Source organism: Nuphar pumila, chromosome 6, assembly GCF_984573655.1.
Source record: "Nuphar pumila chromosome 6, dmNupPumi1.hap1.1, whole genome shotgun sequence".
Classification (NCBI taxonomy): Eukaryota; Viridiplantae; Streptophyta; class Magnoliopsida; order Nymphaeales; family Nymphaeaceae; genus Nuphar; species Nuphar pumila.
The window spans coordinates 122,822,322-122,847,154 of NC_143254.1; the positions used below are offsets into that span (position 1 = coordinate 122,822,322).

General features: G+C 33.7%; 1 protein-coding gene across 3 annotated transcripts in view; it reads right to left on the reverse strand.

Annotated features, from left to right (window-relative positions):
- LOC149836000 (vacuolar protein sorting-associated protein, putative (DUF1162)) overlaps nucleotides 1-2,128 on the reverse strand; it is a 208,730-nt gene extending 206,602 nt beyond the window's left edge. For all 3 annotated transcript variants that reach the window (XM_090008902.1, XM_090008901.1, XM_090008905.1), the window contains exons 1-2: nucleotides 1,937-2,128; nucleotides 966-1,043 (exon numbers count right to left, since the gene is read on the reverse strand). In XM_090008902.1, coding sequence (XP_089865028.1) covers nucleotides 966-1,043; nucleotides 1,937-2,033 — 175 coding nt within the window. In that variant the 5' untranslated portion in view covers nucleotides 2,034-2,128. The remainder of the gene's footprint in view (nucleotides 1-965; nucleotides 1,044-1,936) is intronic.
- Between the last annotated feature and the right edge of the window lie 22,705 nt (nucleotides 2,129-24,833).

Genomic DNA, 24,833 nt, shown 5'->3' on the forward strand with positions numbered 1-24,833 from the left:
TATATATATATATATATATATATATATATATAAATATATAATTCATGTTTCTATAAAATCATGATTTTTTGTTAATATATATGATATATCATGAATTTGAAAGCATGTGTCCTTATTTGATATTGTTAATAACTTAAGACTTTAATTTGTGTTTAAATTATTTAGCTTTTACTTATATTGACAAGTGTTTGGTTTGTTTATTCAATTCTTCTTATGTTTTTGAGCAAGTTATGTAATATAATGGTTTTATAGTGTTTAACATGTTATTTTTTGTCTATTACTTGTTGTTCTTTGATTTTATGTCCATAGATGTTATTAATTTTAGCAATTTATTTGCACATGTGTGGCCGGTGTGTGGGCAAAGAAAAGAGAGGGAGAGGGAGGAAGCATCAACATCGTGCTAAGATGCATACCTTTCCAACTAACCAAAAACGAACAGTCCACAATGTGTGGAGTTCATTACCGTCGAATCTTGTCTCTCCAGTTATGTGCACTGACCATGATCAAGTGTAATTTGTGGTAAACATGGTGGAGCTACGTAACCAATTTAGAAGAATAGAGACAACAGATAAATAACATGCATTCATTTCCCAGAAGCCATGCTGCGAATGAATCATACCAATAGAAATAACAGCGATGCTCAAGCATACCCATGACAGCTTGAGCAAGCAAGAATCAGCAACAATCATGAATAAAAAAATTTGTCCTCAAACAAACCATTGCCAAGAATTAGAAATGATCTCCATTAAAGGCAGGGTGACGTAATCAATTCCTATCTAGGGGAAAGAAGTTAAAAGAAGAAAACAAAATGTATTGCAATATTCAACCGAACTTTAGGTGAAGTAGGAAGCAACCTTCGCAGGCAGGCAGGTACAGAATAAAAGATTCCTACATACTCTGACAGCGACCATATAATCCAACATCTTTCAAATGCAAACTCTATTTTTAGGAGAATTCAAAGGTACCTTTCTTTATTGCAAAAGGCAATTGAAGATAGTCAAATGCTTCCAGTATCAGCTCAGCATTCTCTAGCACTGCCTCGCCTGCAAAATTATTGGGGAAAAAAAGAGTTGTCATATAACCGCATCGTTACTTTTGGGCAGACACCTGCAATCAATGATCCAGCTTTCTAATGCCGTGAGGACCATTTATAGTTCAATAGATTCAACCCCAAGGAATGGGACTCTGGGAACTCGGCAACTCAGAAATCCCGTAACTGTGCTCCGAACATTAAGCAATTAAATGAACCACCATATTTTCAAATCGACACCAAATACTAATGAATAGCAGACAAACTCCTGATTAAGTAAAGTAAACCAAAAGGTTATAGATAAATAAGGGGGTTTCATTGCCACAAGAATCGAAACCTTTTCATTTACAACCTCTAGAAAACTTCCTTGGTGAGTACAAGCAATCGAGCCTGTTTGCCACAATAAAGAGGTTTGGCCAACACAAAACACAATGAGAGCACAAACAAAAACATAGCACCGTTTCTTATTAGATATACGTATCGGAAACAACCGCTTGAAAGCCAATAACATCCACAGTTTATGCCATCCTAAGCATGCAATTTCTAAACATCCACAGTGAATTCAGCTTCTAAAAAGCCAATAACAATATAACAATAATGATAATAGTAATCGGAAAACGAAGAAGAAAAGTTTCGATAAATAACGGCCAGACTCGATCAACAGACATACGCAAAGAAGAGAACCGCGCACTACGATGAAATTACCCAACAAATGGTTGATAGAACGACGAGAAATTGATGTGAACCACAATTCATGTTATCAAAACCATGAATCGAACTGTCGTAGCATGATCAGTACAGTTCAAGAATACCTAGAAATTGGAAGGATAAGTCCGCGCGAACCAATACACACGCGTATGAAGAATAGGAAGAAGAAGAAGATGGAGGAGGGGGGGACTGGGGTACCTTTCCAGAGGGCGATCTTGAATTGCTCTCTCTGAAGGCCCTTCACGTAGCGGCCGAGATAGCCGGAGAGCAGCTGATGAACCAAGTTCTCGAACATGGTGGGTCGCCGGTGGAAGTCGATGTCTCAGGCTCCCATCGGAGAGTTGGGATTGCCCCCCAAGAAAGCAAAGGAATGGAAAAGGTTTGATCGGCTGGTGGTAATGCTCCCAGTGACGGGAGGGCTGGTTTTTTTCAACCGATTCTCCATGTGGTGGTGGAAACGGGTAGGGTTTTGGGTCGGATCACTGTCCGGATCCGATGTGTACTGGGAGCTGGAGCTGGTAAACGAGCCGAACGAACGGAACATGTCATGTTTGGGCTCGGCTCGTTTACTAGTAGATTGAGCTCGTGTCCCTGAATGAGACGAGCCGAACACGAGCTGGCTCGTGTAAAAACATTTCATGTTATTTATACATAATATATATATATATTATACTTGAAAATATATAAAACTTTTTATAAACTACACCTTAGTAGTTTATATTTTATATATATATATATATATATATATATATATATATATATTGCATTCATACTTCTTTTTATATATATTTTATGCATTCTTCCTTTTATATATTACACAAAATATATATTATCCATAAAAATATATATTTATCTATACAAGCACTATTGAGTTGAGCCGAGTTGAACACCCTCTGTTTAGACTCGACTTGTTTAAGCAAAATGAGTTGCTCATGGTTCGGCTCGCCAACTATATGAACCGATCACAAACAAGTTCGTGACAAGTTGAATTGAGCCAAGTCATGAGCTGCTCAGTTCATTTACCAGCCCTATTGGGAGCTATCTAGGTCCTAGTGTGGTCCATCGTCAGTTTATCTTTTTGGATGATGATTGTACTGTACAAGTAATTTTACTCGATTCTCTAAAAACCGTATGATTTTCGATATTCTCTCAATGTCCAAAATTCTAAATATTTGTCATCATTAGGACCCTTTTACCCTTCACAATTAAAAAATTATATCTTTTTGCAAAAAAATTGTACCGCCCATCGGCTTTCTCCAACTCCTGGGGTTGAATAAAACAATGTTCACTTTTTTTTACTTTAAATGAAATGTTTTTTTATTATTTTTGGTAAGCACAGTGTTCCCTTTTTCAAAATGCTTTTCGAAATGCAAATATGTTGCTTGTTTTTTGCAATGCTTCTTCAATATTCTATGTATTATTATTGTAAGAAAAATTGAATATGTTTATTAATACAATATAACTGATAAAAAAAGGTATCACACCCGTATCATTTGAATTTTTTCAAGCACAATTACAAAAGCCAACGAAAAACTCTGAACTGAGTTATCCTAATAAGTTGGAAGCATGGCTTAGTGTGCATAAGTGGGTAGAGAGGGAGTCACATCCTTTGTCAAAAATGTGGTTGTCAGGCGTTTTAAAAAAAAAATGCACCAACAATAATTACATACAGTTGCATTTAAATTGTCATATAGTGAACAACTATAAATTTCAAAGTGACTTGTATCTAAGGTAAAATGTGTAGAAAAAGTTGAGCAGTTTGTAGGCATAATTATGGCTCTCATCCCATAAGTATCTAAGGAGGAGGAAGCTGGTCCATTGGTTGGCTATGATGTTGTTGCTAACTTCAATGCCCGGATAAATGAAGCTGGAGATGCGGTCACCTATAGTGGCAATTGTAAGAGGACATAGGAGATACCCGACTAAGGGGCTGAAGTTAATGTGGATCATCCTCAGGAAGTAGATGTAAGTGAGGTTTATGTGGTTGGGTAGATATGAACATTGCTAAAGAGTTTGATGTTCTCCATACCCAAGAGAAAGTGCATGCTCTGACGAAGAGATCGTAGTGGGAAAAAAGGTTTAGTGCTCATAGACAAATAAAAAATCATAGCAATTGACTATTTTATTGATTAAATTATATATATATATATGTATATATATATATATATGTATATATATATATATATATATATTGTTACTATACATGAATAGAATTGATTAGTTTGTCATGTATGTATGCAACGTGTAGGAATTTATTGCAATTAGTTGTTTCATTAATTAAATTTATATATATATATATATATATATTGTTATTATACATGAATACAATCAATTTGTTTGTCATGTATGTCTGTTTTTTTCGTGTGTTTATTTATTTAGTTAGTTAAACTGAGGAATTACAACTCTTAGTCCGATAATCGAACAACTTTTCTGCCTTCTTCTTTTCCAACTAAGGGGTCTCGTGCTTGGTTTCACAATAAGTTGCAATTGATTTGTATATGTGAGTTTTTATTTATTTCATTTATTATTCTTTTTAGTTTTATTATTATTATTATTACTTTTTACAATTTGTCTTTGTGTGGAAAAAATTTATGAGAAGTATTATCGAATCTATCATCATTTCACAATGTATTCTTGATAGATAACCAAATAATAGAAAAAAAATAGTAGTTACATGTATGTGTTTAATGGTCCGTATCATTTTACAATTTATCTTATTTATTTGGTGTTAACAAGTTTCCAATAAGTCTTTATGGAGAGGGTGTTGTGTGCTCTCTTCCAAAGACGCAGTGTTTGCTACAGTGCATGTTTGGGGGTCCAAATGAGCGCCACGTATATAATCACGTAGGGCTCGTATTTTTGTGTGTGTTAGCATCACGTAGCATCGAAGTCTGGTGTGATTGCAAAGACTTAAGTACCCTTTCCTGCTATTCTCGCCATGGAGTAATGGTTTGAGAAAATGACAAAAATGTCCTCCATTCAAAAAAAGGGAAACGACGGTTTGAGACAAGGACAAAAATGTCCTCCATCTAGAAAGTTGAGGATGATGTTAACTCTTTAAAGTCCAAACGTTCCGTTTTCATCCAAAGTAGTAAACTTTTACACCATCTGCTGTAACAGGAGCTCCTTTTAACGACGCACCTTTACTGTAGTTTGCTGTCGCTGGAGTAGCCTTTGTCGTCGTCTCGAGTCTAGGTTCTCGTCTTGGTTTTTAGCTTGTGTTACAACACATTGTCGCATTCTTGTTCCTGTCTTGTGTTATAAAACATTCTCGGGTTCGCGATCGACTGGTTCGATCATTGGTGGTCATCATAGGGGCATTTGTCGGCCATCTCTTTTTACAGTCTTCTCTTCTTTTTCGTTGTCGTTAGGCAGTATGAAAGAAAGCAACGACGCACAGACATTCTAACAAGAGTCATTAAGGCATAGTGAGTACATTTCCATGTCATCATGCTATTATTGAAGAACGTATGTCATCGCGAGTGCCATTAAAGTATTGTTTTGTTATTGCAAGTGGATATTGTCATTCTGACTATTGAAAGCTTAACGATATTTGTAAGACGTTCAGATTTATTGACAAGAACGCTTGTTTACAGATGCGAGGAAGGGTCGCTACCCCATCTGGTATCGTTCATTCACTCAGTATATGCAATGTATTGCAAATCGCGGTTGCAGTAACATACTACCGATTTGTGAGATATTGTTTTGTTTGTTAATATCGATTTGTAAGCTATTATGTTGAATTTTCGTATCGAATTATAATATATTTTGCAATATGTATATCGATTTGTAAGATATTATGTGTTTTGTAGTGTTGATTTGTAAGCTATTATGCTGAATTGCCGTATCAATTTGTAATATATTATGCGATATGTACATCGATTTGTAAGATATTATGTGTTTTCTAGTATCAATTTGTAAGATATTTGTAGAAAGAATTTTAGAACGTGTGCATGCGGAAATACATTGTTGTGCACTTGGAGTGACAATTTCCATATTCAAACCGTTGCTCATTTAGCGATTTCTATTCAAATCGCTTCATAGTCCCATAGATATAATTAAATCGTTGTCACATGAATCACTATCGTCAACACACATATACAACAAATCATTTCTTTTGTTGGCATGGTAAATAACAACTCGATGTTTAGTATAAGCAAATAACAAATCGTTGTTGCTTTTATATTGTGATACATTCAATCGTTTCTTTGACTTGCTTAACCTTATCGGTATCCGTTGTTATATGCATCTTGAATAAATTGTAGTAAATGTATGTGATGGCTAACGCAAATTGATATCTTGCTTATAACAGTGGTGAGCTTATCATCTGATTGTAATGAAGATGATTCATCTCAATCATTAGAAAGTTATGGAGAAGTAAACATTTATACTAATGACACACATGAAGAAGTGAACATGTGCACTAATGATGCATATGATAAGAAGAGTGAAGGCATTGAATTCACTCTTGACTTGAATGTTCCAGCTGAAGAAATACAATTCGATAATGAGGTAGTCATTCACAACAGTACACTTGATAAAGGTGCAGGCACTGAGAATCTATATGACAATACACCTGACTCTGTTCCCGTAGAAGGAATGTAGTTTAATAATGAGGATGTTGCATATAAATTTTACAATGATTATGCTTTAAAATTTTGCTTGAGTGTTAGATGGTATTCTTAGTCAAAAAATACACAGGGTGTCATGGTGAGAAAGACATATGTTTGTTCTAAGGAAGGTTGGAAGAAGTCAAGTGGAAATCCAACAAGGAGCAAGCGAGATTCAAGATGTAGATGTCCAGCGAGAATGGTGTTAAGAAGACTTCCAAATGGAAAATATGTAGTTCGTACTTTAATCAGTGATCATAACTATGATTTATCTGCTTCATTTATGACTCCTATGCTAATGTCATACCGTAAAGTAACTGAAGCGCACACTGCAATTACTAAAATAACTTATAGCACCGGCATTGCACCAAGGAAGACATAGAATTTATGCGCGCACATAGATGGTGGTTGCGAGAATGCCTCATTCACACATATGGATCTAAGAAACCACTTGAGAAGGAAGATGATAGATAACATGAATAATGGAGAAATACATTATTTGGTTGATTACTTACAGAAGAAATCAAGCATTGACCGTGATTTCTTTAGTGCAATAAAACTGGATGAAGATGAATATACTGTGAATATGTTTTGGGTAGATTCAAAGTTAAGAGTAGATTATGAATGCTTAAATGATGTGCTTGTTTTTTATATGTTTGTGAAGATTAATACTGAACAATGGCCATTTGCGCAGTTTGTCGGAGTGAACCATCACTCACAGAGTTTCATATTAGGCAAAGTTTTTTGTATGACCAGACCAAGGAAAGCTTTGAGTGGTTGTTCAGAGTATTTACGCAGGCAATGAATGGAAATCACCCTATAGTTGTACTTACAGACGATGATCATGGAATTGCGGCTACAGTGTCTCATGTATGGCCATAAGCACATCATCGCATATTTTGTAGCATATCTTTTAAAATGCAACAAAAAACATAGCACACATTTTTAATCAGAAGACAAGGTTTGATAAAAAGTTTAGAAAGTGTATACTTGAGAGCATAAACGAGTTCACCTTTATGCTTGATTGGGAGGAAATCATTCAGATGTACGACCTTAAATACTGTATGTGGTTGCGAAATTTATATACAGAAAAAGAGAAGTGGGCATTGGCATATGGAAGACAATACTTTTGTGCAGGTATGATAAGCACACAAAGAGCTGAATCTATGCATGTCACACTGAAGAAAACCTTGTATTCATGTTAAACAATATTTTGCTTCATAGAACAATATGAATTATTTGTATACGGTCTTAGACAAAATGAAGTTGAACAAGATATGAAATGCTTCAATACATACCCTATAACTTTGGGCATGAAAATATTGATGCAACCTGCAGATCTGTATACACTAACTGTATTTAAATTGATTAAGAAAGAGGTTATATAAGTCATGAATTGCAACATAGAAGGACGTTGCAAACTGAGAATATACACAAATATCATATTGTATGGGAGGATCAAGAGCATCAGAAAAAACAAGAAGCACATGTCATGTAAAATGCTAACAACAAAATAGTTGAATGTCGTTATAATTGCAAATTTTTACTTTTGCAAGTCAAACTGACATTTGAAAAAAAATTGAAAATAACTCACCTCCGTTTTAAAATGTGGGAAAATTCCATAGAATGAGACTCGCTTGTCGGTACGAGGTTCAACCGTTCCTGGCACTAAAAGCAGAGGCAATCGAACCAATGATCAATCTAATACTTTGCTTTGCTTAACTTGTCTAAATCGATGTTCTATTCCTAAATAAACAAAGAATCAGGCATGTGCTATAAAATTTTGAAATGCAGATTGAAGACATGATGTTTGCTTCAAATAATGAAAAATACTTGGAAATGTTTGTAAATGAAAACATCTTGAAAATCGTGAATCTTATTGAGAAAATATTTCCGAAGAATCAAATTTTTATGAAATCCTGAGGTCTTTTAGAAAATTGATTTCTGGGAAAAAATCAATGGTTTTGAAAAGTTGATTCCTCTTGAACTTGAACTTCGAGATTGGAATTTAGAAAATCATGAATTGGACTTAGAAAAGTACTTGGAGAATCTTTGAAAATCGTTTTTAATAAAGGGAAGCCTTAATGCTTTGAGAAAATCACTTCCTAAAGAAAATTCAAGATAACTTTGAGAAATGAGTTTTCTGAGATTGGATTTTTTATTTGAGCAAAAAGAGAGGCGTGTAGCCTTGTGAAACCCTTTTCATGATGCATTCTAATTCCTAAGTGATTCATGAATGCAATCTTGTAAAAGATATTTTTTGAAGAAATTTTGAGAAAATTCTCTGAAAAATGAAGTTTATGTGCTTTATAGAATTTCAATGGAACAAATTTGCCTCATATCTCTGACTGTGGCCACAGATATGGATTGAATATAACCCAATTGATTTTAAAAGTAGAAAAATATTTAGAAAAACTTTGAAAATCTGTAATGATTTTCGAAGATGTCTAAGAGTGTAGACCATTTGTGGCTTAGAAAAAGATGATAAATCTGAGTTTCGTTCATATTCTGACTATGACAACAAATATGAAACCCACCAAGTTTATCAACTCTTTAAAGCTAGTGCACACGCCATTGGTGCAGACCATGGTGAATTTGAAATATGCAAGAATAATCATTCACCACACATTAACATTATTGAAAGAAATAAACTACATGCAATGCAGTCCTATTCTAAGCAAGAAATTAAATTTTTATTCCAAATTGCTTACAATTATAATTTACGTAAAAAGGAAAAAGACAATAAAAGAAAATACTCTCTTGAATGCCCCTACAAAACTAGAAAATTTGTTAGCAAAAATATGTCAACTTTTATGGATTTATCCAATAATATATGGAAATTACTGAATTTATCCGGATTTAAGTCCTTTTCCATGCTTTCCTGAGATAAACATAATAAATGATGATGTAAAATTAAAGAAATAATGAGAAAAAAAAATTTGAAATTCAAAATTTTGGGAAAATGATAAAAGCGCTTCAGAAAACATGATTATGGCCTTAAGATCTCGATTTTCAGAAAAGATTTTTGTGAAACTTTGGATTTAGGGCTCAAATGTATTCAAATAAACACCAAATCGGGTATGGAACACCCCAACATGATTATAAACATGACCAAACCCTACAAATATAAAACATTTTATAAAAAAACTGAAATATCATGAAAATATGATTTTTGCCAATGTTTTACTCGAATTAGGACTCCGCGGTAACTCTGTTTTCATGATTTAATCAAATAATATATCAAATGAATTCAAAAGTTAACAAAAAATGTTATGGATAGTTTTGATAACCCTAAAATTAAACTGCATTCAAAAAAGTATATATTGTATATCATTTGAATATAAAAATTGAATAAAATCTTAAAATACACAATTTTGCCCGCGGGCACATTCCTGTCACAGTGTGAGATTTGAATCAGGTATCAAACCACCATAGAAATAAAAAAAAAAATTAGAGAGATACTAGACAGATAAACAATTTTTTTTTTTTTACAGATAAAAAAAATCATCTCCGGTTGGGGAGATATTGTTTTGGCAATATACGCTTGATTCAGGCAAATATATAACAAGTTGAAATAAATACATCCAGTTTTGGGTACAGAGAAATATATCAAACTATGTTCAAAAATTATAAAATTTTAGCAAATGATAGTAGATACATAGATAAAGATACTCTTTTTTACAGATCATCGATCGGATCTCCAGTGAGGGAGATATGATCTGCACAAGTCGATCTAGTGTTTAAACATTAGATAAATAGCTTTGTAAAGCAGGTTCTAATTTCTGACAAAGGCAAGATAGCAAACAGATATATAAAAACTTAGAAAATTTACAAAAAATACTAGACATGTTAAGAAATATGCTGCAACTTACAAATTATCGATCGGATCTCCGACAAGGGAGATATTGCCTCAGCAAGTTGTTCGCAAATTTATATAGCGTTTTCACGGTACAAAAAATATAGTTCGGTTTTTTATTTTTTTGATAAGGTTATAGAACCCAAAATAATCCATTTTTTTTTTAAGAAATCATTAACATGTGCACAGTTCTTCCCTACAAAAAATTTATTTTTTTGAAATAAAATAACATGGTTTTCACGTGCCCAGGATTAAGATCCTTGGATTATCGATAAAGCATTAATAAAATGATATAAACATGAAAAATAACAAAGAAAAATAATAAATAATATAACAAATTTGGATTTAATGCTTAACTAGATAAAATAAATATTAATATGATGAAATAAAATAAAAATTTTTAGGAAAATCATGGTTGGAATTTGATATAGCCATTAAAAGAAGGATTCGACCATTAAACGGTCGAATCTCGATCCTTTTTCGGGCGTTTAATATAATGAGCATGATATCAACAATTTTGATGAATAAAAAAGATGAAAATCGGCATGGATGATCAATGGATCATGACATCAAATCGTGGAGCATGAATCTTGAATAAAAAAATAAAAAGGGGTCATGCATAGGGGCGACAATGGTAAAAATGCAAAGAAAATAAATAAATAAATAAAAGTAAAAGAAGAGGAAGATGAACTTACCTTGGGGCTGCAACAATGGAGGAAGGAGGAAGGTTGGAGGAGAGAAGAGCACCACGAATTTTTAAAAAGAGAGAGAGAGAGAGAGAGAGAGAGAGAGAGAGAGAGAAAAGCATGGGCTGGACCCCCTATAGAGTCCCTATTTATAGTTTTTTTTCAAAGTTGCTTAATTAGGGTTAGTTAGGAGCATTTAATTTTTTTAAACTATTCCCAACTGATCTAATTAAAGTGGACAACTTTCTTGAAGAATCCAAATCTATTCCAACACTAATTAGTTAATTGAGTCCTAATTAAACCCTGAAATCATTTCAAATGAGGCACCAACCTCTGTGGGCCCACATTTGATTTTTAAAAGCTTAAATTTAAAAGTTAAAAATGAGGTTTGAAAACACTAAAGTACAATGAAGTTTTAAAATCAATTTTGACTTTTTCAAACTTCTAACCAAATTAGGACACTAACTAACCCAAACACTCTCAAATGTGGTGCCACCCAGAGTGACCCTAGTTGTTTTTTCAGAAAATGATTTTAAAACTTTAAAAACAAAGGGTTAAAATGATTTTTCTCAAAAACTTTAATAGAACACTTAAACTAACTAATATATTTTTTGTATTTTTGAATTATGAAAGATGTAAAATGAAATGAAATTGAAAATCAGGGTTTTGTACCCTTTTAGGGTGAGCCCCGCTTAAAGAAAGTTGAAAACTGATTTAAAAATCAAGTTTTTGGAATAAAGGGTTTTAAGAAGGAAAGTTTTTGAAAAAAAGTTTGAAAATAAAACCGAAGTTCTAAATCAACCAGAGTCCGAAATGGATTAAAACTCTTCCATATATGGCACCAACTGTGTGGGCCCCACTCTAGGGTTTTGAAAAAGTTGAAATAAAGACTGAAAAGGGTTTTGAAATAGGGTTGAAATCACCAAACAAGAATTAAAATTTTAAAAAACAGAGTCCTAGACTGATTGAAACTCTAAAACAAACCCCTAAAATTTGAAACTCTTGAAATTTGGGTTTTTTTGAAAGAAAACAAAGAGGTTTTGAAAGATCTTTTCATAAATTGGTGAAAATAAACAATTTACGAAACGAGGATCATAGTCCTAATCAATTGGGACTCTAGAATAGAGTCTGAGAATTATGAAACTTTGTGATAAAATCATAATAATTTTAAAATTTGGTTTCAGAAAAGATAAATGAAGAGATTTTTGAAAGATTCTTTCAAAATTGAAGTCAGAGTTTGAGTCATAATCCAACTAAAACTCCAGAACAGGGTCTTCATTCGACTAAAATTCTAGCATTTTGACTTCTTTTAAAAGATTTTAAAAGATTTTCTTAAAAACAGGTAAAAATAGAAACGAAAGATAGAGTCCTAAACTGGCTAAAACTTTGAAATAGAGTTATAGTTCAACTAAAACTCTAGAATCTTGACCAAAATAAAAGATTTTGATAGCTTTTGTTCAAAATTAGTAAAAAAAGAGATGAAAGACAAAGTTCTAGTCTGACTGAAGCTCTGTGATAGAGTCCTAGTTTGACTTGAACTCTAAGATTTTTGTCTTTTTGAAAGTTAGATAAGAAGGTTTTCAAAAATATGTGAAAAACATGAATAAAGGATGAAATCGGAATAGAGTCCTAATCTGACTAAAACTCTGAGACAAAGTCCTAGTCCAACTCAAACTCTAGAATTTTGGCCAAAATGATTTTTTTTTGAAAAGTTTTCTCGAAAACAGGAAAAAATAGAAGTAAAAAGTAGAGTCCTGATCTGACTGAAATTCTGAAAAAAGAGTCCTAGTCCAACAAAAACTCTGAAATTTTGGCCAAAATGATGGGGAATGGACAAAGGGTAGGACTGCTTCTGGTTTAGAATCAAAATGGAATTTCAAAGAGGTTAAAAAGGTGAAAAGACAAAGTCCTAATTAGATTAAAACTCTAAATTTTTAGAAATCTTGGTGAAAGAAGGGATCCGGAAGCGACACCACCTAAATAGGTTGCATCCGATAATTAAGATAAGTTAAAATCTAGTTTCAAATGAATCCAGATCACTGTATAAGGAAAATATAAGGTCCTGAGTGTTGACAAATGGCAAAATGTCAATTTAAAAAGCCAAGTTTTTTTTTAAATTGATTTCGAATGACAAGTTTTAAAAATCGAATCTAGATTAAAAGTTAAAAAAAAAAACAGAAGGCTAGATCTCAAAAATGACTTACAATGACATGCAAAGCGATAAAATGGCATGCATTGATAGAAAATGATGCAAAATGATATGAAATAAGATGTAAATGACAAACTCTGGATGAGGAATTTAAAGTCTCAGACCCTGGCAGAGACAAAGAAATGAACATTTTTGTTCGAAGACAAGAATTGATGATTAAAATTGAGCCCAAAATGGAGATTGAATTTTGAAATGTTTGAATTCAGGCAAATTTCGGGATATGAATAGCCCTGCTCATATATCAACCAACTGGTTTCCTAAAGGATTCAGAGAGCGGGTCCCAACAGCAAGAGGAAAGGGTTTGTGGGTGAAGGTGAAAATTTTTGGGTATTTACAAATGTACGTGCAAAAAGTATGAATTCAAAGATGTTTTATGTTGTCATGCATTAAAGGCATTTAATCAAGAGAGGATACAGGAAATACCTGAGTCATATTTAATGTGAAGATGGAGGAGACAAGCAAAGATTAAACTACTGGATATAGATAATGTGAGTCAATCTGGTGTTGATGAGAAGTGTCGCATAGCCTCCTGTTACCAACAATTGTGTAGGTCATTTATGCATGTTGCAGATTTGACATTAAAAAGTGAAGAAGCGTATGTATGCATGAGAAAAGCGTCAAAGGAGTTACTTAAAAACGTGCAGTTAATTCACCATGAGTCTATTGCAGCTCATGAAGACCAGTCCAAGAAAATGAGAGCGAACAACAGAGGTGAAAATCATGCTTCTCTTGACACTCATGAGAAATTGTGCTGAAGCATAAACATCATCTTCAACAAGTCAGGAGTGAACATTGTAGATTATAATGAAAAATTTCACCTAGCGATGGATATTAAAAGAAAATCTGCCTCTGATCGCAGTCGTCGGAGGACAAAGGGTGCACTATAATTGGTTGGCAAGAAAAGGTCTAAAAATCAACCAACCTCCAAGTAAAAACAAGTAAGCCTTTCGCATGAACAGGTATCTAATACATTATATTACTTCTCATGTAAATTGCATTATGTGGAACTTATTAGTATCTAACTTGTGTAATTTTTAACATACAACAATACCCTACAAACATAATTTTCAATGTTGTAACATTCAATCCTTCCGACCAGTTTTTCTAGAATTAGAGCTTCAGTTTTACAAGTATTTTGGTACGTAATCATTGTTGGAAGGATGTTTGTATTTATTGTGAAACTTAATGTAGTGTCTTATATTATTCTGTTTCATGTCAGACTCAGATTAATTGGAAAGCGAGCTATGGAACACAAGAATCACGTGTGAATTCTGTTTAAGTCTTACCATAAAGTTAGTTATCATGCCTCTTTGAATGACCCAATTTCCACATTGTCGTAATTGTTAAGAGTTTAACAAAACAGAAAGTGAATATGCTTATACACTAGATGGTCTTAATAAGAAAGAGTTTTTGGATGAAGCCATTTTCATGAATCGTGAGCCACAAAAAGTGAATTGTTAATAAGTTTGTGGATCACCGTTCATAAAAAATGGCTTCATCCAAAAAGCTATTGAACAAAGGAATCACGTGTGAACTCTGTTTAATAATGTATCTTTCACATGTATAAATCGTTGTAATATGTATCATTCACATGTATAAATTGTTGTCTCATATAGCTTACAGAGCTACATTTTTTATACCGTAGGTAAATCGTCGTTGCTCAGTGCTTATACAATTAGTGAAAATCGTTGTCTCGTCTAGCCTTCAGATATACAAATCGTTATACATATACTGTATCATCCATATTGTGTGGTAGGTCCTCTACGTTATCCGGTATTGTCCATTCACTCAGTATATACAATGTATCGCAAATCGTTGTCGTAGTAACATAATACCGATTTGTGAGATATTGTTTTGTTTGTTAATATCATTTTTTAAGTTATTATGTTGCATTTTCGTATCAATTTTTCTAATATATTCTGCCATGTGTATAACGATTTGTATAATTGGATGAAAATCACAATCTGCATTAGTACAAATCATGATAAAAGTGCATAAACAAATCGTTGTCTCATCTGCAAATCGACGTGAAATTCAACAAAAAAATTGAGCTAAATTCGAAGTGATTTACAACATGATACCGATTTACGTTTTATACACATACAATATTATAGTAACAATTGCAAATTGATGAGTAAATCATGATATTATATATCAATATCGTTCACAAAGACAAATAAAGATATATCGTTGTCGCGATAGCTTCTTACATATTAGTATCTATTTACAATACATCATGACCAATGGCCAAAATGACTGATTAATAAATGGTCATAAAGAAAAACAATAGACAAAGCCACATGATGTATAGATTTAGTAAAGAACAAATCAAGAATATCTCAACGATTCAAATCGAGGTAACTTTATAAATACAAATCGATTTTGTTCATAAAGACTAAAAAGACGTATCGTTGACGTGGTAACTTCATAAATATAAATTGATTTCATTTACAACTGCAATCATTCACGAAAACCTAGTCTTTTTTACCTGACCATAGTGGTTTGGCTTAGATAAAATACAAGACCATCATCATAAAAAAAGAAAAACAAATATCATCACCAGTGGGTAATTAACGAGACGTCTAATTGTATTTATAAAGTAACTACGACAACGATATGTCTTTGTTTGTCTATATGAACGATATCAATATGTAATATAGCGATTTACTCATAATTTTTTTGCTTGATAGACAGGGGGTGATGTTGATGTCCATCTATTTGATCTATTTTTACTGCCGAACCCTCTATTGTTTGCAAACCATACTACACAGTTGGAAAAATATTTGCCTAATGTTCGATATACTTTATGATAAATACGTAAAAGTGATTTATCATGCAGCCTCTCGACTCCTTCAAGGGGACGATGCCTGAGATTAAGTTGTAAAGCTTGTTGTCAAGAGCGCAACAATGCTATAGTCTCTAAAAAACAGTCTCAGTCCGAGGAAAATGGTGCAGTGAGCTGCCATTACTAATGAGCTCATTTTCTTGTGGAGGATGTATCCTCAACTGCACATAGAATCCCTTTGCTGCATAGAAGGACGTGATGATGAATGATACATATGTCTTGGTGATCTCTTCTGTAAAAATGAAACTCTTTAAAAGATAAATATGCGTTTGACAAAAATGTCCTCCCATAGATATTGTATCTAAGTACTAATATTTATTGTATATGAATGTGGTTGTAAATTGTGTAGATTTGTAGTTACGAAGTTACGTTGAGAATGATATGTCTTTGTTTGTATTTGCGAACGAAATCGATTTGTATTTAAGAATTTAACTCGTTTTGTAAAACCCGTGAAATTTATGGAATTCTAAACGAATGAAAGTGAAGCATTTATGTGAAATAGTAAGATTTTTTGCTATGCAATACAATTTTGATGACTTGAGTTTTCTAGAACGAAACCGGTAACAAACTCTCAAAAGTGGTATTTGGATCCGGATCTTGGCAAGATCCGATAATCCGACCCAGTTCACGGGACTCAATGGTAAATTCAATGATTTTAGGATATTAGCGCGAGATCCAAAACACATTTAAGGTAAGAGAGGGCAAGTTTAGAACAAAGAGGAGCAAAATCCACGTGAAAATGGAAGAAATCCATCAACGAGGAAAAATATCCCAATATGACATAAAAAGAATTTTCTTGCAAAAGTAAACACTAAGTGATGGTGGGGTGTAGTGGTAGGACGCACGATTGTGTGGAGACATAGCTTGATTTCAAAACCCCGGGGCGCCCACATAGAAGTGAAAAGCATTATATTTTTCATGAAATCTGGAACGAATTGGATAGGGTTAAATACAATTTCATCCATACACTTGGCAACGAAAAACAACATAGCACAAGTGGTGGTGTTCGTTTCCCCTTTAGTGGAAGACCCTGGTTTAAAACCCTCTGTGCATGATTTTTTTCTTTTTGCACAAGAAAAGTGGGATTTTTACTTTGGTTTAAAAAATAATAAAGAAAGGGAAAATCGTGGGTGAGTTAACCCCCTACTTTCTAGACCCTCTCTCCCACAATAAACGTGTAGGAGTTGGCCTTTTTGCTTCCTCTTTTCCAAGAAACATGGGAAATCCCCCCAAATGAAGGTAGTTAGAGAAATTTTTGTTGAAGGTAAGGGGAGCAATTTAGGAAATGCTTACACCCACCAAAAAACGTGGGATGGGGGTTTGAGAGTTGAGAATTTGAAACTCCCCTAAGAGGGGGGGGGGGAATTAAATGAGAAAGTTATGATGGGGAGCCACATGAGACTACCCATCTCTCTCTCTCTCTCTCTCTCTCTCTCTCTTGACGTTTTGGCCAGCCACACTTTCCTCCCTATTGATCGTGGGGACTCCATTATTGAAGCTGTGTGGGTTGCTCCAACGAAGGAACGAGAGTGCAGTTGTGCCGTCGCAGGACTTCAAATCGGTAAGGAGCATTTTTATTTTTATGTACGTGTTAGATGCTCTATGGTACCAATCCGATGTAGTGTCGTCGTTTGAATTTGGACAGCACCGTCGATAGGGGGGAGTAGTCGGCGTCATGTGGCATGATGGGCGTGGATTGTCCGACTCCATTAGAGAGGGACACCATCCATCACCACGTCGGTGTGGTTCACATACAAGCTGGAAAGAAGATGACTTTTTTTTGTTTAATAAATATTGTAGGTGCATCCCATACCTGTGTAGTTACCTAGAATCGTGTGGTACACCTAGTCATGTATGGTTCAGATATGTATGACATTAAATATATGTACTGGACTAGAAACATGCCATACAAAAACACAAATTTTTTTTTGACCTTTGGGTTGCCATGTATTGTTTGGCCGATACACTAAGGAAATTAAATCTATAGTATTACGTGAGAACTGGTTGGCATGTCTGATTTTTTTTGTGTAAAATCAGAACTAAGTATAAATCTGCAGCAACACATCATAATCAACTAGTATGGTTTGATTTTTAACTCATAAACTAGTACCAGATATAAGTCTGCAATAACAAGTAATGTATATTTATATATATATAGATGAGATATTGACATTTAAATTTTTTTAAAAGTCCAGACTGTCATAAATTTTATTTATGTAATATCATTAGTCTGTTATTTAAAAAAAATTGTTTTAATCCTTGGACTATAGAAGGTTTGAGTTTCAGATGGTTATCAAGGATCAAGTCCATGTAGTATGGATAGTTTAGATTAAGTATTATTGCCAACTTTCGATTTTCCCAAACTATCAAAAAAGTTTTTTAATTCAAGTATGGTGGATAGTATCCGATTTCTAGAATTTAATTAATCTATTATCTTGTCATTTAGCCCTCGATTATCATGGTGGTTTAAAAAAAATACATACAATGATATCACACATGGTTCAACATTGATTAATATTGTTATCATGGCACATTGGAAATTTTATCATCTATTTACATTTCAATGCAAATGGGTAAAGGGTATCAACTGTGTTTCCAACATGTGGTAATTTTATCATTCACGTATTGAGGTATGCCAAAAATAAACAACAAGGAGAACTTGAATACGTGTGTTAGCGTGAGTTGGAATTGATACACTTTTATCAAAAAGTTAGTGAATGCATTATTTTAGTTTTAAATTTTTGGTTTTGTTATAAAAAAAAAAGAGAGAGACCCTTAGTTATTTCATTCATGGTAATAATTTTCATTCGAGCTAATGGTGGAAAAAAAAACAACTGGCTAGCGTTAGCCGTCAACCTGCTCGCCTTCTAGCACCCAGGTGACCAGCTGGGTACGCCACCCTGCGAGTGCACTATGCCTGGCTAGCTGAAAATGATCGACAACGTGGTATTGTTGTCTGGGTGTGATGGGCACTGGTAGTTGTGGTTGCACCACAGTGGTGCATTCCACAGGGTATGCCAAACCGAATCGCCACATTGATCTCGGGTGACTAGCAGGGTACACCACCTTGCTAATGTATCGTAGAAATATATAATAATAATGATAATGATAATGACAAACAAGTATGATAGTAACTTTCAGATTCATCGAATGAGCTGATACCCATTCAGGTTCGGTTCGGTGGTGGATTGAAGTTTGCCATGAAACCAGACTAGAAAAAAAAGAATTGATAAGCACATGGCATGTCCATACAAGTGCTAAGTGAGTTGACAAAAAAAAGGGGGGAGTGTTAGGCGAATGTGAGCCTGTGATTGGTGGATGGTTGTCCGAGTGCTTACTCGTAACTTCATAGACCCGCTTATAATTGTCACCACTCGAGTGTGAGATGGAATTCTGGTGCCTCTATGAGGTACCGTAATGTCAAATAGAATAATATATCAATCTATGAAAGCAACACTCCAAATTCAGAAATTTTGGATATATTGAAATGCAATATTCAGATTTCCTTTTATCTGGGTACACCTGAAAGACGGTGTATGCTACCGGACCCCTAGTGGTGCGATAGTTTGCACGTGATTATAAAGAAATGAATAATAAATCATAAATATAAAACCTTCGAGATTCTGGGTACACCTGAAAGATGGTGTATGTTACCGGATTCTCCGGGCTCTGGGTATACCTGAAAGATGGTATATGTTACTGGACTCATGGTCTACCTTGGAGAGGGTAGATGGTACAAGCTTCGTGGAGGTTCTAGTGTTGTTGTGAGAGCTAGGCGTCTCCCTGGGTCCCCAGTCCACGAAGTTAGGGGGTCAGTACTACCAATGTATCCTAGGTGGTAGATCTAAGTCTTCTGCAGAAGTGTCAAGGGTGCATCCTAATTCTTGTTCTAGCCACTGATGAGTTCTCTCTAGATCACGGACCGCCCCTTTGGATATTCGTACGGCTAGTCATACAGGTTATTAATTAATAGACACCTATATGGTCTCGGTCCGCTACGAGGTCTATGCCTGTGCGTACCCACAGGGTAAAAGTAAGATAAACATTAAATAAACTAAGTTAAATGAAATACTCATTCTTGAAGAATCTTGAACTGTTGATATGACTTTCGTAAAACTTATAGAATCTACAACTTATGCTAATATGAATAAATGTATCTTTAGTTCAGTTATCTTTTACACTGTATCATGAATTAGAAAGCATAATCTTTATCTTAGAATGATATAAATTTTCATGCTAGTTATATCTGCAGTTGTTGCACATATTTGTACACAGGACATTGAGCACCACATATAAATATAATGTTTTTTACGCACACAGGGGAGTCTGACCCTTCTAAATTTTTTCAGGAAGCAACTAAATCGGAGTATCGTGGGCGTCGCGTATGAAAGTAGTCAAGAGATCTCAGCTTTTCAGTGTTTTCTGTTTAAAGTCTGATTAGTAGATTTACATCTTTGTTATGGGATGTAGTTAATGACATTAATGCGTTAATTAATGAATGTTATGCTTTTGGTACTTCTCTGTTTTACCCTGTAATGCGCCCAACTCTTGTTTTCACACTTTCGCAATTTAAAAAAAAAAAATACTCCAAAATTTTTACTATAAAAAGTTGGGGCGTTACGCGTTTTGTATCATATACGTAAAACCCAAAATCCTTAAAACATCAACCCCAATCGCCCATAAAAGTGATTAGGAAATATCATTGACATAGACATAGCTCGTAAAAGCAAATCACGCTATTACGTAGCCTTTATATGTCATTATGTAAATCGAGATGGTATAACAATTTACACAATGACGTCTATGTTGGCCACACCTGGATGAAAAACGCATTGTGCATGAGTACAAATCATGGTAAAAGTGAACCGTCAATGTTTGTGTAAATCGTGAAAATTGTTTAAGTATGTTTGTGTAAATCATGATAACTGTTTATGAGTGTTTGTGCAAATCATTTCAGCTTTATATAAATGCTTGTTTGAATTTAGTTTATGCAGCTCGATCATTACAATGATTTATTCAGGGACATTTGTGTGCTACACTAATTAAAATAGATTTATACCCTTATAGAATGTCACGTTAAAGAAAATGGCTCATTTTCACTATACACAACGATAAGCGCTTTTACAATTTTCATTTATGAAGGCCAAACATAACAACGATTTGCCTTCACTACACACAACAATCCAACTTATTGGTGTGTTCAGTAAAATTGATTTTTTATTTGTTTCAACCAAGAGAGATTTACATAATGTGTATACACAGTCTTACAAAATTTTTATATAAATTTTGGTTGTACAGTCTATAAAATATGTTAGAAGTCGATGCACATCATATTACTCCTTGGAGGGTCGCGTCGTTCATTGCCTTCTAGGTTTTCTTGGCAGTTGAGTTTTTTTTCTCTTCCGCCATTAGAAACTCTGTCAACTTTCTGCATAGTTCTTTGCGGAATCCAGGATTATCATCCTGCAACAAAAATATAATGTGACACCAATATATAAATTGAGTCCCCAATAATAGTGGATAATAAAGAGCATACAATATCTAAATCAGGTTCTCGTCCATTATATATTGCTTCAATATACTTGATTACAAATACGCCATAATCGATGCCATTATCTTGTAAAAGAGCATCGTGTGCTGAGCGAAACATCCACTAGGCAATGTCGACTCCCAAAATGTCTTTGACGAATCTCACCTGTGGTTAATGCAGAAGAAAGTAAATTCTTGGCCATCGTACATGATACATACCCTGATAGATAGAAACTTACCAAATGCAAAATGTCATCATGTACACATGTAAACAACCCAAATTTTCACCCTCGCTTAGTGTTTATATTTCATGTGTCACTGCATATCATTACATGCATTTGACATGTCATTTCATTGCATTGCATAGCATTGCATCAAATTATCGAGATCCATAACTCTTGTTTTCAAAATATTAAATCCAGATTCGAGTTTTAAAACTTTTCTTTCAAGATCAAATTTCATAAACCTGGGTTTTTGCATCGATATTTTTCATTTATTAATCCCAAAAATCTTATTTTTTTCAGAAAAAATAATCTAGATTCATTTTAAACTCAATTTCAACAGATTTCAATCCTCAGATGAGACTCATTTAGGTGGTGTCACTTTTGGATACCTTCATTTATCAAATTTTTCAAAAATTTTGGAGTCCTAGTTGGATTAGAACTTTGTCTTTTCATATTTTTAAACTTTTTCAAAACTCCGTTTTGGTTTAAAACCAGTTGTAGTCATATCCCTTGTCCATTTTCTTCATTTTTGGCCAAAATCTCAGAGTTCTAGTTGGATTAGGACTCTTTTTCAATAAATCTCAGTAGAATTAGGACCCTTCTTCAGTGTTTGAGTCAGATTAAGACTTTATCTTTAGTGGCTATTTCATCTACTTTTAATCAAATCTTTCAAAATCTTTTGAAATGAGTCAAAAATTTAGAGTTTTAGTCAAAGCAAGACTCTATTTAAAGAGTCCCAGTTGGATCAGGACTCTAACTCTGATCTCAATTTTGAGAGAATCTTTCCAAAATCTCTTTATTTTAAAATTATCATATATTTATCATGGAATTTCTAAATTCTGGGATTTTATCTGAGAGTTCTGATCGAATCAGGACTCTATCCTGGGTTCATTTTCTCACTTTATTTTCACTGGTTTTCAAAAGCTTTTTTTTTAATCTCTTCATTTGCTTTTTAGAAAACCAAAAATTCTCGGAGTCCTAGTCAAATCAGGACTCTGAACCATACTTCAATTTTATCTTATTCCCACCTGTTTTCAAAATCCCTTCATTTATTTTCTAAGAAAATCTAAAATTCTGAGAGTCCTAGTTCAATTAGGACTCTGTCTTCAGAGTCCCAGTTGGATCAGAACTCTGCTTTGATTTTACTGTTTGTCATTATCTTCAATGTTTTCGTAAGTTCTTTCATCTGTTTTTTCAGAAAATATCAAAAAAAAATCAAGAGTTTTAGTCCGATCAGGACTCTGTCCCACAGTACTAATCTAGTTAGGAGTCTATTCTAAACTTTGTTTTTACTTCAATTTTCATACATTTTTCAAAAAATTAGGTCATTTTGTAGAGTTGCAGTTGATTCAGAACTCTGTTTCAGAGTTTCGGTTTAGTTAGGACTCTAACCCTGACTCCATTTTTTGACTTATTTTTACCAGTTCTGATAAAATCTTTCAAAAATTCCTTCATTTGGCTTTTCAAATCTAAAACCTCAGAGTCTTAATTGGTACAGAACTCTGGTCCAGAGTTTTAGTTCGCTTAGAACTCTATTTTCAAACCTTTGAATTTCATCTGTTGATTTTAACCCCTTTTCAAGGCCATTTTCAGTCTTTAGTTCAAAATTTTCAAAACTCTGATGCAGGGCCCACTCAGTTGGCACCACATCCAAATGAGTTCTGATTCAGTCAGAACTCTAGTTGGTTTAAAAACATTCAATTTCATTTTTAACCTTATTTTGAAAACCTTTGTTTTTCAAGTTTTAAAATCGTTATTGAAAATTCAAGTGGGGCCCACTCGGGGTGGCACCACATTTGAGAAAGTCAAGGTTAGACTAGGGTTAGTCAGTGTCCTAGTCAGATTACAGATTTAGAAGAGTCAAAAATGATTTTGAAAATCCATTTTAACTTTGGTTCTGAAAAATCTTTTTTAAAAGTTTAAAGTTAAAAAAAAAATCGATGTGTAAAAACGCCAAGTGGCACCACATTTGAGAGTCTTTTAGTCTAGTTTGGAGTTTAATTAGAAGCTAATTAGGTTAGTTAGAGTTAGGGGTAGTTAGGTAATCTCACATGAAAATCGCCCCCCCCCCCCCCCCCAAGAAAGCTAATTAGTAAAGACTTTGGAATTTTCCAAACTCTTTAACTAAAAACCCAATTTTTTTATAAATAGTGGCCATAAGGGGGTCGACCCCTATTGCTCTCCTTTTGAGTTCTAGGATTTCCTCTCTCCAACACCTCTTCCTTCCTTCATTGTAGTTGCAGCCCCATGGTAAGACATTTCATAAAATTTTTATGCTCTTGTTAATGTTTTTCCATGTTTTAAACATGGATTTCACCATGGTGGCCCTTTGTTCATGGATTTCAACCATGAGTCTCAATCAAGAACAACAAATCCAATCCAAGAAGATGATATAACCTTATTCAAATCTCTTTTTCGAGATTCTAATTCATTAGAATCGTTTATACTACTGTTTTTCATGTTCTTAACCAACAAAACTTGAGACTTACCCGTTAAATGGGTTAAATCAGTGCTTTTAAAGGTAAAATCAATTTCAGTCATGGATTCTTGTATTTTTTTATTTTCTTGTTATAATAATGTTTGTTTCAACATTAAATCAAATTTGGTATGCTGTTTAGGTCTTTTCTTTGTTATTTTTCATATTTAAGTCATACTTTTCATTGTTTTATTAGATTTTTAGGTATTTTGATTCTAGAACTGTAGAAATCATGTTATTCTGTGTTTAAATCTTTGTTAAAAAATTTTGAAAATTTTATATGTGGTCCACGGATATGTCATTAAGTCGCTGTAAAAAATTTAGAGGTTTTGGGATTTAGGAACTCTGTCAAAAAAATAAAAGATCAAATCGTGATTTCCAGTCGTTTAAATCGCTATTGAACTTCATAGGTAACTTGCAGTTGTGTTATTTCTCTTGTAAATTTTTATCACAATTTGCTATTTTTCTTTTGACAGATAGTCAGACCCATGTTTTAAAACTTATTATGATTTATTAAAACCCTAATTCAAATCATGGTAATCATAGATCCATAACCATAGATCCAATCAATAATCTATAAAAAGAGAATTTGTCTGATTACTTGTCTGCTATTCACTTCTAAAATCTCAGATCTTTCTGATATATTTTGCTATTTTTTCT